At 37.6% G+C, this 17,998-nt stretch overlaps 1 protein-coding gene across 5 annotated transcripts in view; it reads left to right on the top strand.

Annotated features, from left to right (window-relative positions):
* The window catches only part of LOC136837568 (BRISC and BRCA1-A complex member 1-like), a 76,101-nt gene that overhangs the window by 23,651 nt on the left and 34,452 nt on the right, over window positions 1-17,998 (top strand). For all 5 annotated transcript variants that reach the window (XM_067102443.1, XM_067102442.1, XM_067102441.1 and 2 more), the window contains 2 exons: window positions 12,334-12,511; window positions 16,542-16,681. In XM_067102443.1, coding sequence (XP_066958544.1) covers window positions 12,334-12,511; window positions 16,542-16,681 — 318 coding nt within the window. The remainder of the gene's footprint in view (window positions 1-12,333; window positions 12,512-16,541; window positions 16,682-17,998) is intronic.

Here is a 17,998-nt window from a genome sequence, read left to right as displayed (position 1 = left end):
GTGGACGGAACTTTGTTGAATGAGTCTGAAGCTTTATCTATTCTAGGTGTAACTTTTGACTTGCTTCAAACTTTTGAGAAACATTTAATGAAGGTTTCAGCAAATGCTGCACGCAGTTTGATATTGTTTGTAAGGCATCATATATTTAAAGGATTTTGACAAAGGAAAAATCTATTTCTGGAGAGGGGCCAGTGTCACCCGGTGAAATAGTCCATTCAGCACTTATTTCAGGTAATTCCGTTTGCTAGATACCAGAGAAAGCTAAATGAAATGCTGGAGTTACTACCCCCCAGAGCGAGCTCCACTAGATGGAGTCGTGTATGGAAAAGGGTGAACTACAAAAACACGGAACCTTATCCTATAGAGATTCCCAATGTCAAAAGTCCCAACGAGAGGTGCCGATACAAGCCCATGCACTACTCGCGGACTGTATACAAGGCAACACTGCATTCCATGTTAGCACCCAACTAGAATGAAGTTTATCAAGGGAGGGAGAGAATGAAAAACGGGTACATCGGCCCCTCTCCAGAAATAGATTTTCCTTTGTCAAAATCCTTTTTCTGGATCGGGGTCCCGTGTTGAAATAGTAACAGAGAAATAAACATCATTCTTATGCTATTAAAGACTTAAATAGAAACGTTGAAAACTAGGAGAATTCTACCCTGAACATAAGTAAGGTCCTCTAAGTTCATGTAATGAAAATAATGTAAGTGGTCACCGTCTAAGATCATGAGCTTAGAATAGCACCTGAATAGGCTTGTATTAAGAAAATACTTCCTGCCTAATAGCAGACCCAATGACAGTGCCCCCTTTTTTTAAAGGAGAGGACCTGACAAAGTTGCGAGGTCCTGTCTAAAAAAGCCTGCAAGGAGAAAACTGGACACAGAAACAGACCTTGTAAAAGGGGAGTACTTTCTAAGGTGACCACCGAAAATGAGGACCTTCAATTGTAGATAGAAAGTTGGTGATAAAATCAGTGCAACCTGTTTTAGGTCATTTGTACCCTTTACTGTAATACTGTCCTCCGGTGTGGATGTCTGCCTCTGCCAGAGATTTATCTCTTTTAGATGGAGTGGTTTGTAGAAGTAGGTTTCTGTTTCCTAATAGTAGCAGTGTGACTTGGACCATCAACAGATGGTCTCTTGTTTGTCCCTTTTTCATAAGATGTATTTCAAAAGAGATCTTTCACATTCACAATTGAACCCTGATCCCCTTTATCTGCTGAGGGCAACCAGATTTGCTGAACAGCAGCACCAGTATGCAGTAAATGTGAATTGCTGTTGAACTTTTCAGTTCCAGAGGTCTGTTATTCCTCAAACTGTTGGACTGTGAAACAGCCTCCCAGAAGTTCAAGCAAAAATGCAATGCATTACTACCCTAATACTATTCTTCTTGCATCTTGATACATTTTTATCTATTTATCTATTTATTAATTTATTTTTTCTTTTCTAACAAGTGGTATCTCTTCTTTTTGTTTTTCCCTTTGCTTCCTCTTACTTCTTCCTAATGAACACACCATATTCTTTGGAAGCTTGAATTTCAAGTCAGTGGCCCCTGTGGGCTTGTTGCATATGAATAGGTTTCATCTACTGAATAATAATAATTCAGTATGGTAATCAGTGATTTTCTATTTTTGTTATATCTTTCTTTGATTCTTTAAATCTCCAGCTGAAAACCTTTATGGATAGAATCAACAGACTATAAACCCAAGAGGGCCCCAAAGGGAAATCAGCCTGCAAAGATAGACAAGATAAAGGAAAAAATTATAAATAACTAAATAGGAAATAGAAAATAAAACGGATACACCTGAATTTAGGAAATAATTTGTTCCTCGCTTGACCATTTGGAGATCAGAAGACTCCACAGGTGCACTAGGCATATTATTCCACATTTTAGTTGTAATTAATTCAGAACACTTTGGGAAATGAGTAGTATGAAACTTGATATTAGAAAATTACACACTGTTTGCAACAGCAGGTTGCCTAGTGTTGCGAGCAAAAACAGCTAGGTCAGATATAGAAGAGTGTAGAGGGTGTTTGTCAATGCAATGCAGTCTTTTGCTTATCTGGGGATGAAGACAGTTTTCACGCTTTACTCACTGAGAAATGATCTCACAGTGACTTATTGCCTTTAAGGGGTCTTCAGGCCCTATTGGAGCGTCCTGCAAAGCAGTGGCTTTTGGTTCTAGGTCACTTGATTTTTGGGAAGTTTTCAGCCTGACCAAGATCGGGATGAAACCATTTCCTTTAATGGCACCCATTCCCAAACATCTGGAATCATTTTCTGAACATGTGGCACCAACTTCCTGGCTCCTGGTGCCGATTCCCGAACTTCTGATGCCGATCCAGAGCGCTCGCCGCTATCTAGCCAGTAATAAGCTTCGAGGTGAATGCCTAGCACCCACTCACAAACATATTTTCTGTTTAGAGGATTTTGTCTATCTGCAGAAGAATTTGTTGTAACTGGTTTTGGATAAGGCCACTGTTATTCCAGGCCTTGTTTGTCTCCTTTGGTCTTTTCAGACCTTGTATAAATCGTGCCAGTTATTATTTTCCGCCACAGACAGTGTCACATAAGTCTTGGTCTGTACAAGGTATCGTCCACGCAGGGATTATCGAATCCAATAAGTAATACTGTAGAGCCCTCACGGATGTCCGCATGTCCACACAACTGTCAAGATCACCAGGGTAACTATTTAGTCCACACAGCTTTCTGCAAGTCTGCACGATGGTCTGCATGATCACTCAGCTGCTTACGAGTCCGCAGGATTGTCTGTGGCTTGGTATGACCACAGCCCCTCTTTTCTCTTCAAATAGAGAACGAGACAAAATCTTCCAGTTGGGGATCTAAGCTTTGGCCTCTACAGCACTTGTCTTTTCTCGAGTCCTCACTCCTCTTACCCTAGACCAACTGGGACGGAACACAGCCGGACCCCGCCGTTGTTTCCCAAATCCCTAGTTTTAAGTCAGACCTGCAGTGGTGGCTGCCCGAGCTTAGCATTTCGGAAGAGAAGTTCCTTCTTCCATCGAGACTAGTCTTAGTCTTTTTCTCAACATCTTGATTTACGTCAGGGAGCCCGCTTGGGGGTCTAGAAAGTTCCTGGGATGTGTCCCTGGGAAAACGAAGCATTCAAATCTATGTCAGAGAGCTGGTAGGGATCCACTTAAAGCTTCAGTGCTTCTCATCCTTAGTTCAGTCCATACAGTACTGTGGTAATCCACTTAGACCAAATCACAGTCCTAACATTTATTACTTTAGCAAGGAGAATCTCTCACATACTTTCTCCTCTTAACAGTAGGAGAACTTCTACAGTAGATGATCAATTGAGCGTTTTAGTCATTCGATTTTTTCAAGCCAACTAAAGTTCTGGCGGACGAACTGAGTTGTCAGAAGCTTGTTCTTTCCTACAAGTGGCCTTTGATTCCCCTGGTCTGTGGAATCTATGAGGCAGGCCGATGGACCCATTTTACCACATTGGGGAACTTTTGTCTTCCTCTCTTGTGTTCTCCAGCTCCAGACCCTCTAGCATGGGCAGCACATTCCATGCTCCAAGCTTGGCTCTTCAGGGACCCCTACTCCTTCCTGCCCTTTGACATAGTCAAGGAAGTGCTAAACATTTTTAAGCTCATTGCAACGTTACGATGACCCTTTTAACCCCGTTCTGAACCATGATGTGATGTCTTCCGAACCTACCACTGTTGGTGAACCTTCCAAAACTCCTTCCCCAGTCCATGTTTACTCAGTCAACCTTACTTCAAGAGATACCACCAAGGGTGGTGTGCTCTTACCCGGACGGACTGCACACTGTCAGGAAGCTTATCAGAACTAAGGGGTTTTTCAAGACATACTCCAGAGACCATTGCTAAATGCATTCATCAATCCTCTTGTTCCGTCTGTCAGACTAAGAGAGCATTTTTTGCATAGTTGGCCTCTCAGACTTCTCATCCCTTCTTCCGAGACATCTGTGGCCTAGTAGTGGATTCTCTCTTTGAGGAGATCTAGGGTCTCTCATATTCCATCATTAAAGGATATCGAGCCACCTTTAACTTCGTAACAAAGTTTGCTCATTTACCCTTGAACCTTATAACCAAGAATGAGGACCCTTCCAGTCCTAGTTCCGTTCTTTCTACCTTAAGAATTAAGGGAGGAGAAGTCATTCTTGTCAGCCGAGTGCAGTGCTCTAAGCACCCAGGAGTGCCCTTCAGCTGCCAAGCTCTTCCTCGCCTGACTTTCAGCTCGTCTGGTGCCAGCTACACCCTAGCACCAGCTCATGCTCCGAGTGCCTAGGAACGCCAGACAGCTCCCAAGTAATACCTCTCCTGGCACCCAGATCATCTGGCACCAACTTAAGCTTGGCATCACCTCAGAGCACCCAGCGCTCGGTGCCAGCTATGGGTCATCTGGTGCCAACTTCCCCCTCATCTTTGGCTCTGGGGAGAATAGTGAGCTCTTTTCCCGTTGGAGCTTCCAGTTATTACCTGAGCAGGATCGGAAGAGCAGAGGACCTTCCATATCCTTATTGTTTTGGCAAGGACCCTTTTCGCCCTCCGACTAAGAACATATTGTCTTTCTTCCCAAAGGGATTTTATTTATGAGACCACTCTCAGGTTCAGGAGAGCAGTTTGCCTACTTTTAAGTGGAAGCTAAGCACATCAGAACAGCTTCTGCCTCATTAGCTTTCAGGCACAAGATGCACCTTACTTCCATTCTGCGATCGACCTACAGGATGTGTAATTTATCTTCACTTCTCACAATTTTAATGAAAGTTAAAACAGTCTTAAAATTTTTGCAGTACCTTGCAAAGTATTAGTAACTGGCATGGTATCTGAAGGAAGCATAGGATTTTCTCCTACTGTCTCTTCACCTTGTAGTGAAGTGTCGATTTTAGGGAGGTGGGTGGGCGGTGTACAAGGTACCCGGAGCACCCGCCACTCTCAGTGGTTGGGTTGTGGTTTTTCTTCAGTGTAGGTGACAATGATGTCTGGTTGTTTTTATTTTGGCACTGCACCCAAGGCAAGGGCACCTTTTAGTGTTTTGCTAGCCATCAGATAACTCCTTGAGCTGCATAACTTCCACTGATGCTTTGTTAGCAATCGGAGCACTTGAGTAAAGGCGCTCCTTGTCCTTATTGCTATGCCACTACAGGTTAAGATGAGCACCAACCAGAGGCAGTGTTCTCCTGCAGTAGCTCTCTTGACTGAGAAGGAATGATGCATTGTTTTTAGTGCTAGCAACTTTTCTATTTCAATTTATTACAAGACTTAATGCTTTGGAGTAGAATTTGTCCATGTATCCCTACCTCCTGTCAATATGGGATTCAGCTATGTAATTACTTGTTAAGTTACTTATACAAAAATGATATTTTTATAATAAAATAAAGTTTTAAATATACTTACCAAGTAATTACAGAATCAGAGCCCACCCTCCTCCCATCAAATGGACAGGGGCCACAAACAATGAGATTGTCTGCTAAGTCGTTCCTGGTATTCCCATTAGTGGACGGGACTGGTCACCCACACTAAAACAATTGAAGCGCTGGCTCAGATTTTGAAATTTAGCCTGCTGCGATAGTTTGAACTGTAGCGATGTAATTACAGTATTTGGTAAGTAAATATAAAACTTTATTTTATTATAAAAATGTCATATTTCTGAAACAGACCCACAGTCAGTCATCCAATGTATTAGAGATACAGTGAACCCCCCGTATTCGCGTTGTCAACGTTCGCGGACTCACGCATTCGCGGGTTTCTCCGTGGAACATATCTAGCCATCATTCGCGGAAAATTCGCTGATTCGCGGTATTTTTCACGGAAATATTCACTAATTACTGTATTTTCATATAATTTTCATGAATAAATGCACTTTTTGTGATAAAACTATTAAAATATTCAGGTATAAGCATTTTTACAGGGTTTTTCTGTGTTTAAGCTATCAAAATGGGCAGTTCTAAGTGTTTTTAAGGGGTTTTAAGCATTCGTGGATTTGACCCATTCGCGGGGGGTTGTGGGACGCATCCCCCGCCAATACGGGGGGTTCATTGTATCTTAGTGAAGTGATTAATACAAATAAAGTTGAGCTCTCTCTCTCTCTCTCTCTCTCTCTCTCTCTCTCTCTCTCTCTCTCTCTCTCTCTCTCTCTCTCTCTCTCTCTCTCTCTCTCTCTCTCTCTCGTTCAAAAATTTGTTTTTGATTATCCCCAGAAACATTAGATACTTTATGCTTTTTGGATCTTCTCCAGTGCTAAATAGACTCTCTAATTATAGTAACTAAAAAAGCTTTTACAGTGTTTTGGTAAGTATAATGAAACATCATTTTATCATAGAAATGTCATTTTTTTAATCATAGAAAAGTTGCCTTAATTCATTCAATCATTATATAAAAGAAAGAATTCTGAGCAAAGACTTAAATTATTTTTATTTCATAGCTTTCTTATGAGTATCTTTAATATGAAAATTAGTGTTATTGGAGTAAAAGCGCATGATTTTATCCATTCCTGCTTTGTATAAAAATTAAACAAAAAAATGGCAGAACTGAGACCAAAACAATCCCTCTCAGTGTTTTACTTGTAGTGATAATGTTGGTAATTTTCTTACCTAATGTATATTTATAAGTCAATGGCATTATTTGCAGAGACTATCTTGTTACTTAGACTTGAGTCAGTCTTTACTACTTCTTTTTCTTTATAAGTAAGCTGCTCAGGAATAAAGACAGATTATTCACATTTGTTTCCATTTGCCTATGGTCAACGGACCAAATCCTCACCAACTCTTCAAGACTAAATTACAAATTGATATAAATAGTTTTTATTACTGCAAGGGGCCAGTGCTATTCTGCATTACAAGGGTGCTGACCAGGTTTGGGTGGCTTTAGACTATTGGTCAATACAGAGCCTCGATGGCTCAGTCGGTTACAGCAGCAGCTTCGGACTTCGTAGAGGTCTGTGGGGCGGGTTCAAACCCGCAGCCGACTGATCAAGAGAGGCAGACACTTTGCTATCCGTGTAGACATCCCGGGATTATATATGTAATCAACGGATGGATGTTACAGACTAAATACACACACAAAACAAAGCCACTACAACACCTTCTAAAAACATAACAAAACATCTCACACGTCTCGAACTCTCGCCATACCCGCGCAATAACTTCTCGCTGCTGGGAAGAAAGGGGCGTTGGGTCGGGTATGATACATGAAACATACGCATGGGGTCTAAGCGATGTCAGGCAGGGCAGCCGATCGAGACCACAGGTCTACCCCAAAGCCAAATCAAAAAGTCCTTCAAAAGAAGGCATCGTGCTTACCCCATACAAAAATGGGAATAAAAGCACGTTAAAAGAAGAAGAAAGAAGAAGACTATTGGTCAATACACTGGTTCAATTATAATGCAGTACAAGCGTGTAAGTACCTTGTAATCTAGTTGTACAGTGGGTTTGAACTTTCTCAAAACAGTTCCAAAACAATGCTCTATACTGCTACAGTATAGCACAGTATGTAATGCTTCACTCATTGTTTGTGGGTTTTATTTAGCAGTGCGTGAATATGATAGGGTATACAGTACTGTAAGATTAGGGAAACTTGTGTGTGTACCTTTTCTTTCTTGTTTATGGTTGTAGTAACTTATGCAGTGTACATATAATAAAAAGTGGGAGCGTATAGTTTGATAGGAAGTGGGAATGATGTATGGTAGACTAACTTGTCTGCTGACTAGAGGTTGACTAGGGTTCACAGTAGACATTCCTAAATCTTTTGTGTTCACTATGATGTTTATTTTTAAAATTTTTCCTACAGTATTAAATACAGTTTAATATATAGAGAGATATATAGAGAGAGTTGGAGTCAGGGAAGGTATCCATCCATAAAACATTTGCTAAAACTAGTTATGAAGTGGCCATGCGAGATTTAGAATCAACCCCAACTAGGGATTAAGCTGCTATGGAGAGGATTATGAATACTTTATTGACCATTTGTATGTGATTATACTTGTTCATATTAGATGGTATGAATATTGCATTAACTAAAATATTGTTCTTGCAATAATGCAATATTCATGGGTGTATTTCAAGTAAAGATTGTTCTTACTGGACCACATTTATGTGAGAGCTTTTGCTTATGGGGATTCTGTAGACTTTATTGACATGATGAATGTTTGCATAAGTAAGCTAAGTAACTTACAAGGATAGGCAAAAGTTTGGGGCAGGTTTGACTTAGGGTAGGAGTTGATCATATGCCAGTTATACCCTTTTCTGCATTGTGCTGGCTCCCTTTGGTTCTAGTATGGTTTACAGTCAACCCCCCAGTATTCGCAGGGATAGGGACCACAACCACCTGCAAATAGCTAAAGCCCACAAATACTTGATACCCCCCTCAAAAAATGCTTATAACTGCCTATTTTAATAGTTCATGCACCAAATATACCTTAAAGTTCTATCATCTTAAAACTATCATTTTAGGCACAGCCACTTTCTCTCATTATATATATATATATATATATATATATATATATATATATATATATATATATATATATATATAGAGAGAGAGAGAGAGAGAGAGAGAGAGAGAGAGAGAGAGAGAGAGAGAGAGAGAGAGAGAGAGAGAGAGATTGTTTACCCAGTACCCTTCACATCAATTTGTCAAAATGATTGACAGTTAGGGCTGCACCCCTCTCCCGCTTAACTACGGGAAAAAGGCTGGGAGTTCCACAGAGTTATGCTAAAATCTTACCTAATTTACTTTATTTTCCTAGTTATTGAAATGCAAAAAGTTGTAATTATAGCATGAGAAATAGGAAAAAATGAATGACAAAGTGACAACACATTTATCTATAAAACTATACAAAACAAATAAACATGGTACTTGTTATACATAAAAAATCTCTCTCTCTCTCTCTCTCTCTCTCTCTCTCTCTCTCTCTCTCTCTCTCTCTCTCTCTTTCTTATCTCAGTGAGAGAGAGAGAGAGAGAAATACAACTCACCCCTTCTGACTAACATACATAAAGCATCTAAACTACAAGCTTTGTGATTGGCCATTCCCAACCCTTGCAGCCAATAGTGTGTCGTCATGGAGCCTCCGTCAAAGTAATAAAGAAATTGTAACATATATATGTATTCTTATGCTCATTTTGATGATGGCTTTGCAGACTTCCTGGAAGTTTCATATTTTTATGTTAATAATACAGTAATTCATATTTCTTTAAAGGATATATACAGTACTGAGAGAGAGAGAGAGAGATGGGGGTTGCCTTATGTCAGGTATCAAAGAGTAAAATTATTCATGAATTAATAAGGAGAAAGAGAGAATAACTTGAGAGAGAGAGGGTGAACTAATATTATGTTTACATGTACTGTATACCTTAAACCATCATCCTAAGACACCTTACAGTAATATAATTTTAATATTTCAATATCACTTTAATATTATTTTAATATTTCAGTATCACTTTAATATCATTTCAATATAATTTCTGAGAAGCTGTTATGAGGTGAGAAAACTGGTTTAGGGAGCTGGGGAGATTTCACATTAAAGATGGGAGAGAAAACTGGTTTATTACCAGGTCAAAGCTTACAAACCTGTTTCTTTCCACAGGCTTAAATGATTCTCTCTCTCTCTCTCTCTCTCTCTCTCTCTCTCTCTCTCTCTCTCTCTCTCTCTCTCTCTCTCTCTCTCTCTCTCTCTCTCTCTCTCTCTAAGTTAAATACATGTATTTAAATACTCATTGAAAAAATACATTTCGTTGTGATTACATTAATATTAATATTTGAAAATTATTACTGTAAATAATTTTTTTATCAGAAAAATGTACAGGCAGTCCCCAGTTCATGGCAGTGGTTCCATTTCCGGCTGAGTGCCGCTAACTGAAAATTGCTGATAACCGAAAATCTGCGATAATAGCACTGATAAATTGCTTAACCCTTAAACGCTGACTGGATGTATCGTAAGTCAACTAAAATTGTCTGTCGGGTGACGAGTGGACGTACCGTACGTCGACTACAAAAAATTTCAACCATCGGTCAACTTTGACTCGACCGAAATGGTCGAAAAACACAATTGTAAGCTAAAACTCTTACATTCTAGTAATATTCAGTCATTTACTTTCATTTTGCAACAAATTAGAAGTCTCTAGCACAAATTTCGATTTATGGTGAATTTTTGAAAAAAACGTTTTCCTTACGTCCGCGCCCGGTAACTCGGCCGAATATCTCAGAAATTCTTTCATGACTTTGTCGTAATGTTTGTACCATTTTATATTAGTCATTACATAAAGTTTTATATATGAAAATGTGCGTAATTTCATGTAGAATACAACAAACATAACTCATGGTTGTAGCTTTTATCAGTTTTGAAATATTTTCATATAAATCACAATAAGTGCCAAAATTTCAACCTTCGGTCAACTTTGACGCGACCGAAATGGTCGAAAAATGCAATTGTAAGCTAAAACTCTTACATTCTAGTAATATTCAATCATTTACCTTCATTTTGCAACAAATTGGAAGTCTCTAGCACAATATTTTGATTTATGTTGAATTTAAAAAAAAAAAACTTTTTCCTTACGTCCACACGCACTAACTCGGCCGAACATCTCAGAAATTCATTCGTCACTTTGTCGTAATGTTTGCACCGTTTTATATTAGTCGTTACATAAAGTTTTATATATGAAAATGTGTGCAATTTCATGTAGAATACAACAAAAAATAACTCATGGTTGTAGTTTTTATCAGTTTTGAAATATTTTCATATAAATCATGATAAATAGAAAAAATTCGACCTTCGGTTAACTTTAACGCGACTGAAATGGTCGAAAACTGCAATTGTAAGCTAAAACACTCATAGTCTAGTAATATTCAATCAATTAGTCTCTAGCACAATATTTCGATTTATGGTGAATTTTTAAAAAAAACTTTTTTTTATGTCTGCCCGTTACGAATTCATGCATCATTTTGTGATAATATTTTCTCTGTGTTGCTTTGATCTTTTTACAATTTGTTATATACCAAAATCATTGCAATTTAGTGTACAATACAAAGAAAAAAAAAATAACTCATTAGCTTTAACCGTTTTGCTCATAGCGCGATTTGTATACAATTATATATGAAATTTTTTTTCATGATGTCATATATTCCAATATTTATATATGATAATGATATTTTTTTTCATTTCTGATGGTTGCATACTAAACTTCAGGCAATGACAAAAAAAGGAGCCAAAAATGAACTCTTAATCTTAAAAACTAAGCATGCTGTGATTTAAAAAAAAAATTTTTCTGCTTCGGCGCTAACTCCCGAACACCGCCAGCATACGACAGACACTTTTGTAAATAGAGGCTCGGCATTTAAGGGTTAACGGTGCCAATAACTGGATATCGGCGCTGATAAACCACTTATTGATGCTGATAAACCACTTATTGATGAAGATGAACCCATTACTGACACTGAAAATCTGGTTGATGACATTGCTAGCCAAGCACTGTAACACCGAAACTGGGTGGCATTGCTAGCCAAGCACTGTAACACTGAAACATCATTAACCGATGCTGTTGGTAAGCAGGGACTGCCTGTATTTAGTCACGAAAATAACATGAAAATACAGTGATTAGTGAATATTGCTCAACGAAAAAATCTGTGAATTACCAAATTTTCCGCGAATAATTTGGAGATACTTTCCATAGAAAAATCAGCGAATAGCTGAAGCCACGAATCCTGAACCACGAATAGGCAAGGATCAACTGTATCTTCAGCGGTTCGTTATGCATAACTTTCAGTGCTGTTTGGAAACTGGATAGTGATATCATTCCTGTGATGGATTGAAGAATTGGATATTTCTGTGTAGGTATTGTTAGCCTTTTGCTTATGTTCACACATAGTGAAGATGTAACCCTTTAAGTGAGAAAGGAGGTGAAGCATGGATCTTGTTTTTTTTTTGTGTGATTCAAATTGGGTTGCATCATAGAGGTGTCCAGTAGTGGTCGCCATAGCTTGTCCTTTTTCCTAAATGCTGACAAAAATCTTTTGAAATACTGCAAAGTATAAGGTTTATTTCAAGACTTGTAATCGTTATATATCCCTTTTTGTTATCTCTTACATAATATACTGCAGGTTTCTTTAGATTGATTGACCACATTTACTGAAAATAACCTAGGTTTAACTGTATGTAGGTTACTTGCTGAAGCTGTCATGTTAGGCTAACCTTGACATGTCCAGTTTCTTAGGCTAACCTTGACGTGTCCAGTTTTTTACCTATTATATTTGCATTTCCCAACTAATCAGTCTATATTTGAATTTATGTTAATGTAAAATGGTACAAGCTGTGTAACATATCAGTTTTTGTTTTCAGATGCATGATTTTACCAACAATCCTCGTGATATTATAGTGGAATTAGAGGAACTTGAAGAAGCTGCTGCAACCACTCATTGTGATATGAGTTCACTGTTTGATCTTATAGAACAACAAGTGACCCTTCCCCAGTGCAGCAACCCAGCAGTTTTCCCTCCTGAATTTATATGTAGAACAAGTAAGTGTTCAGTATGATTTTTTTAACATTTGTAAATACTCTACAAGATATTTACACAGTCACTCAGCTTTACAAATGTCTACTACTTTTTGCCCCAGGACCATCAGAAATAACTAGAAATATGTCCAGGCCAGCTAGAGAAAAAAGTCAGTCACGAGCTAACCAGAATATTGGATTGTATATGAAACCCTACCAGGAAGATTTTGGAGCAGATAGTTGGAAAAAAATATGACAGTAACAGCATTTGTACATTAAACTGTGAAATTTATATGGGAATTACAAGGATTTTATATGCAATGAAAATGTTGGGTAAGATGCTGAAGGAAAGGCTTAGAAAAAAAATTTTTTCAGTCAACAGTTGTCAGTTTTATATGCTGGAAAAGTTAACTGATGCATTATTTATAGTGAGGCAAGTACATGAGATGTACCATTTGACGAGAGAGATTAAATCATATATTTGTGTATCTTGAGAAAGCATTTGATAACTGGGAGTTCCTATGCACATAAGACCTGATTTTAATTACTGAATCAGAGGAAGAGGCTGTATTAATGTTTCAAAAATTTGAGAGTGGGGTGGAGAGAGGTGGACTGAATGTAAGTAAAACAGCGCATATGGAGACCAGAAAAGAAAGGCAAGAAAAAATTACGTTAAGGAAAATGACTTTGTAGATGCTGTGTAAAGTTGAAGTGGTGAACTCAAGCACTGTGTATTGTGTGTGACAGATTGTGTCATAAAATATGCCCAAGAATGCAAAATATGTAAATAGAGTAAGAGATTTTTTATGCCTGAAATGTATGGAAAGTCTGAATAAGGAATAGATGAAGGAAGCACTCCATATTCAGGGGGAAGTGCTGAACTTAGAAGAAGTAAAAATTTCTGCTACCCTAGAGACTTGGTGGACTCATAAATATGGGATTGAAAGGGCAGTAAGAAAAATAGTAAGAACACCCTGGATAAATCGGTTAAATGTTGCTAGACTTCTTTTAAATAAAAATATCCTATTAGTAAACAGCAAAAATTTATGATGCATGCATAAGACCTACACTTCTGGATGTAAGAGACATGGTTACTTAAACAAGAAAATGAGATTTTAAAGAGAGGTTTACTAATGGGTATTTAATAGATAGGGGCACTTAAGCAAAGAACTTACTGAGATTTACAAAATGTATGCCTTCAAAATACTAAGATTCATGGCTGGAGATGTGTAGTAACAAACAACTGGAAAACGGCTTTAGTTTACTGTAATTAAGATGATTTGGACATATGATTTGGAAGTAGCAAGAAAGGCCAGGAAAATCATGGGAAAAGGCCATAGAAAAAGACCTAGACTAGATCGGATGCAGAAGTGCTCAAGAAAGATGACTCTGAAGAAAACGCATTGCATGTGTAACTCCATCAGCATTTTTTGTGATATTTTCCCAGAATGGGAAAATATCACAAAAAATGCTGATGATATGTACCTTGATAACAGACCAGATGAGTGGTTCATATATGCTGTACTTTAGTTGATGAGTATGTATCTATACAAACTACTGACCTACCTCAGGTGAGAATTTATATTTTGTGCCATCCAATTTAAATGAATTTTGCGTGAAAAATGTTCAGATCACTTGAATGGGCCATGATTGACTTATGGCAACACTAACACCTCAGTCCAGGATACAGGTAGATTAGTGTGACTTGATACTTCATGGGGAATGTACAACATCTACTTCCTGCAGGCTAAAGCATTAACTTGCTTATGCTGTTGCCATCAGCAGTACCTCAAAGGGTCACAGTCAGTAGCATCCTCCTTGGGATGGTTCTGTACACTTGTGGAATCCTAACATGAGGAACAACTGTTGAGGGTAAAAGGGCAGGTCTTAGAGTAGAATGTTTCTGTTACTTGGTTACCCACTGGGGTTTAAAGCAGGTGTTGAGTAAACTGCAATTAAATGAGTAATAACAGCCTAGATGAGATGGAAAGAAATACACAGATCACTGGTAAATAAGTATACTGTATCTTGTTAGTGCAAGCAGTGCAAACTTTTATATAATAAATGTTTGAGACCTGTGCATTATTTTGATCAGTTGAGGTGTAAACAAGTACAAAGAAAATAGAGAGGAGATTTTGAAGAGTGTATTTGGAGGATCTCATTACAAATGAGGAAGTTGCATAGAGATGTGGTGTCCAGAGTACTTGGATATTGGAAGGAGATCTCAAAGACAGATGATTAGAATAGCAACAGAAATGACTCCCATTACTTTTTGCAAGTCCAGAAATGAACTTGCAGCCACTGATGTTTTCAGTACTAGCCACCCTGCCCATGTGAACAGGTACATTTAATCTCAAGGTGGCTGGAATAGATTTGCTTCCAAGCGAATGTGAAATTCCAACATCCGCCAAGAATTTATTTTAGTACATCAAGATGAAAATATTCAGAAAGTTACATCCATGGAAATATGGTCAGATGACAAGGAATATGAGTATAGTTTTTCTTCTCTGCTGTCCATATTTATTAGGCCAATTTATTAACAATTGAAAAAAAATTTGCATCAGTGACCCCTGTGGTTCCAGTACCAGATAATTGTCCATCAGTTGATCAATCCCTCCTTTATGTTGACTACAGCAGGCATGAATAGCTTAACATACAAAATGTAATTGAATTAGTAGGTGAAAGGGGTGGTTCTGGTATCCATTAGAATCTGTTTATTTAATATAAACAGATCATTGAGTCACATTTCAAGAATCATATGGTTTGTCTTGAAGGGTTTACAATAAACCCTCCATATTCGCAGGGGATGCATACCACACATCCCCACAAATAGCTAAAATCTGCGAATACTTAAAACCCTTCTAAAAACACTTAGGACTGCCTATTTTGGTAGTTCAAACACAAAAAAAAACCTCTAAAAATGCTTATACCTGGATATTTTAGTAGTTTTATCACAAAAAGTGCATTTAGTCATGAAAATATATGAAAATACAGTAATTAGTGAATATTTCTCAGTGAAAAATACCGCGAATGGGCAAATTTTCCCCGAATAATGTTTATATATGTTCCATAGAGAAATCCGTGAATAGGTTGAGTCCGCAAATCATGAGAACACGAATATGGGAGGTTCACTGTATATGCAAATGGGAATTGAATAGTAGGTGGGAAGAAACCAAAAGGAAAAGATGAAAAGTAAAATGCAAAAAGTAGTGCAGCTGGAACCTAAGTGACACTGCAAAGAACCTACAGGGAAGCCTCAGTAGTTTTAGCTCAGTAAAATTCATTATTGCATATTAAACTGAGGTTGGTGAAAGATACATACTTTATGTGAAATGATGGCTAAATAGTATATGAAACAAATATTGTTCAAGGAATTTATGATTTGTATAAGGATGTTGAGAGTAAATAGCTTTCCAGGTAAGAATGCTGTTGCTAACTTAAAGAAAAATCTGCTTAAGGGAAGCAGTTATGCTTCTCATGCTGATTCCAGTTTATATATGCACCTTTTAGTTTTGTGTTTCTTCATACCTTATTTTTCATTTTTAAACTGTAAACAGCTGAGCCTTATTTGAATGGTTCTTGACTAACTGTACAACTTTTCTTTGACTTAATCAAAAGATTAATGTTTAAGGTACCAGCTTTTGCTAACTGGTTTTATAGCCGTGGCCTTGTAGCTCACCTATTTAATGTACAGTAATATTTTATTATGGTTTTTGGGTCTGTGATCTCCATATTTTTGTATTAAACAATAACATTTTAGTCTAGCTGATGAGTACTAGTGACACAGGATTTTCACCGAATGTGCTAAGTTTTGGTAATTATGAGATAGCTGTGCCATGCAGTGAAGTTGCCGTTAGTTATTATTTTTCCTTACCATTTTGAATTCTAATGATAATGGTTATGTACTACATATTCTGTACTGTGCAGAGGCACCTTATGATTAGTACGGGCCTTTTACTGCTGTGATATTACAAAATTTAACTTATTAACCATTATTTGCCACTTTTATTCTTTATACCTATTATTACCCAAAGGATTCTCTTTGCAATTTTAGTTTTGCTGTATGGACGATCCCAGTGCTTACCCCAGTTTCTTGAAGGAAAAACAGCTTTTTCAAAACTTAATGAAAATCCACACTTCTTTTTGGATATATTGTACATGCATGAAACTCCAAGTGATGACAATAAATGTGAGGTTAGTATTAATATTAAGGTTGTATATGCTATATGCTAGTGTTTGTAGGTTAACGATATCGTGCAACTGTTACAGTATCTATCTTACTGCCATAAGGCTATCTAAAGTTTGATCCTAGCCTAGCACTTTTGAAGTTTTATGTATTTTGTTTATTTCAACTTGTAGGGTACTAAAGTAGTTAGATGTGTTTTAGATCATGGCAGGTTTTTATTGCTTCATATGTATGACATCCAATCAACCAGAAAAAATGGATTTTAGAGTTGCTTATGCCAAACTGTACTGATGGTTTGGAATTCCAAGAATGTCTGTTAAAATATTTCAAAATTACCAATTTTAATATAATCAGTACTCTTCTGTTTTTAGAAGTTAGAATATGCATACTTGTCTGTTGCATGATTTGGTTCAGTTATAGTGAAGTACAGTTAAATTTAAGAACTGGAAATCCATGTTTGCTCATGTAATCGTCCTACTCGGGGTTCCAATATTTGCAACCTATATCATGTTTAAGGCTTGTACATGGTGGGAATTCATTAGTGTTTGTTTTCATTTTTATTGTATTCATCTAAATTTTCACTCTTTTTCTTAGAATAATTTCTATTTCTATTTCTTAGGGCCTATAGGTTTTGGAAAATCCAATTAGAATAGAACTACAGACAGTCCCCGGTTTACGACGGGGTTCCGTTTTTAAGCCACGTCATAAACAGAAAATCATCATAAACCAAAAAATCGTCGAAAATCGTCAAAATCCTAAGAAAACCTTACTTTTAATGCTTTGGGTGTATTGAAAACATGTAAACTGCATTTTTATTGAGTTTTTTTATAAAAACCTCCAAATTTTGATTATTCTGATGTTTTGGAGCCATATTTCTTCTGTCAGATCGGCGTACGATGCGTCGTAACCCCGGAACATGCGTCGTAAACCGGGAAATAATTTCTGATGAATATATTTGAAAAGCGCCGTAACCTCGGACCGTCATATGCTGGACCCATTGTAAACTGGGGACTGCCTGTATAGTGTACAGTTTTGCATTTAAGCACTTTTGGATAATCATGTGGAAGAGCTGCACAACCTTCAGCTTAATTTGGTTGCTTTTACCCTTATCATTATGTCTTCAGTCTGCTAGTTACCTCATGTGGAAACGCAGAACCTTCAGCTTAATTTGCATTGCTGTCACCCTTACCATTAAGTCTTCAGTCAGCTAGTTGCCAAACTTCTTTGTCTTTCATCTATTCTTACAAGAAAATATTTTTGGGCAAGTTATGTAGGACCCTAGCAACTTGACAGAATTGGTTTGGTTATACTGCTTTGTCACACCA

The sequence above is a fragment of the Macrobrachium rosenbergii genome, chromosome 59 (genome assembly GCF_040412425.1).
Source record: "Macrobrachium rosenbergii isolate ZJJX-2024 chromosome 59, ASM4041242v1, whole genome shotgun sequence".
Lineage (NCBI taxonomy): Eukaryota > Metazoa > Arthropoda > Malacostraca > Decapoda > Palaemonidae > Macrobrachium > Macrobrachium rosenbergii.
This window is presented reverse-complemented; position numbering and strand designations above follow the sequence as displayed.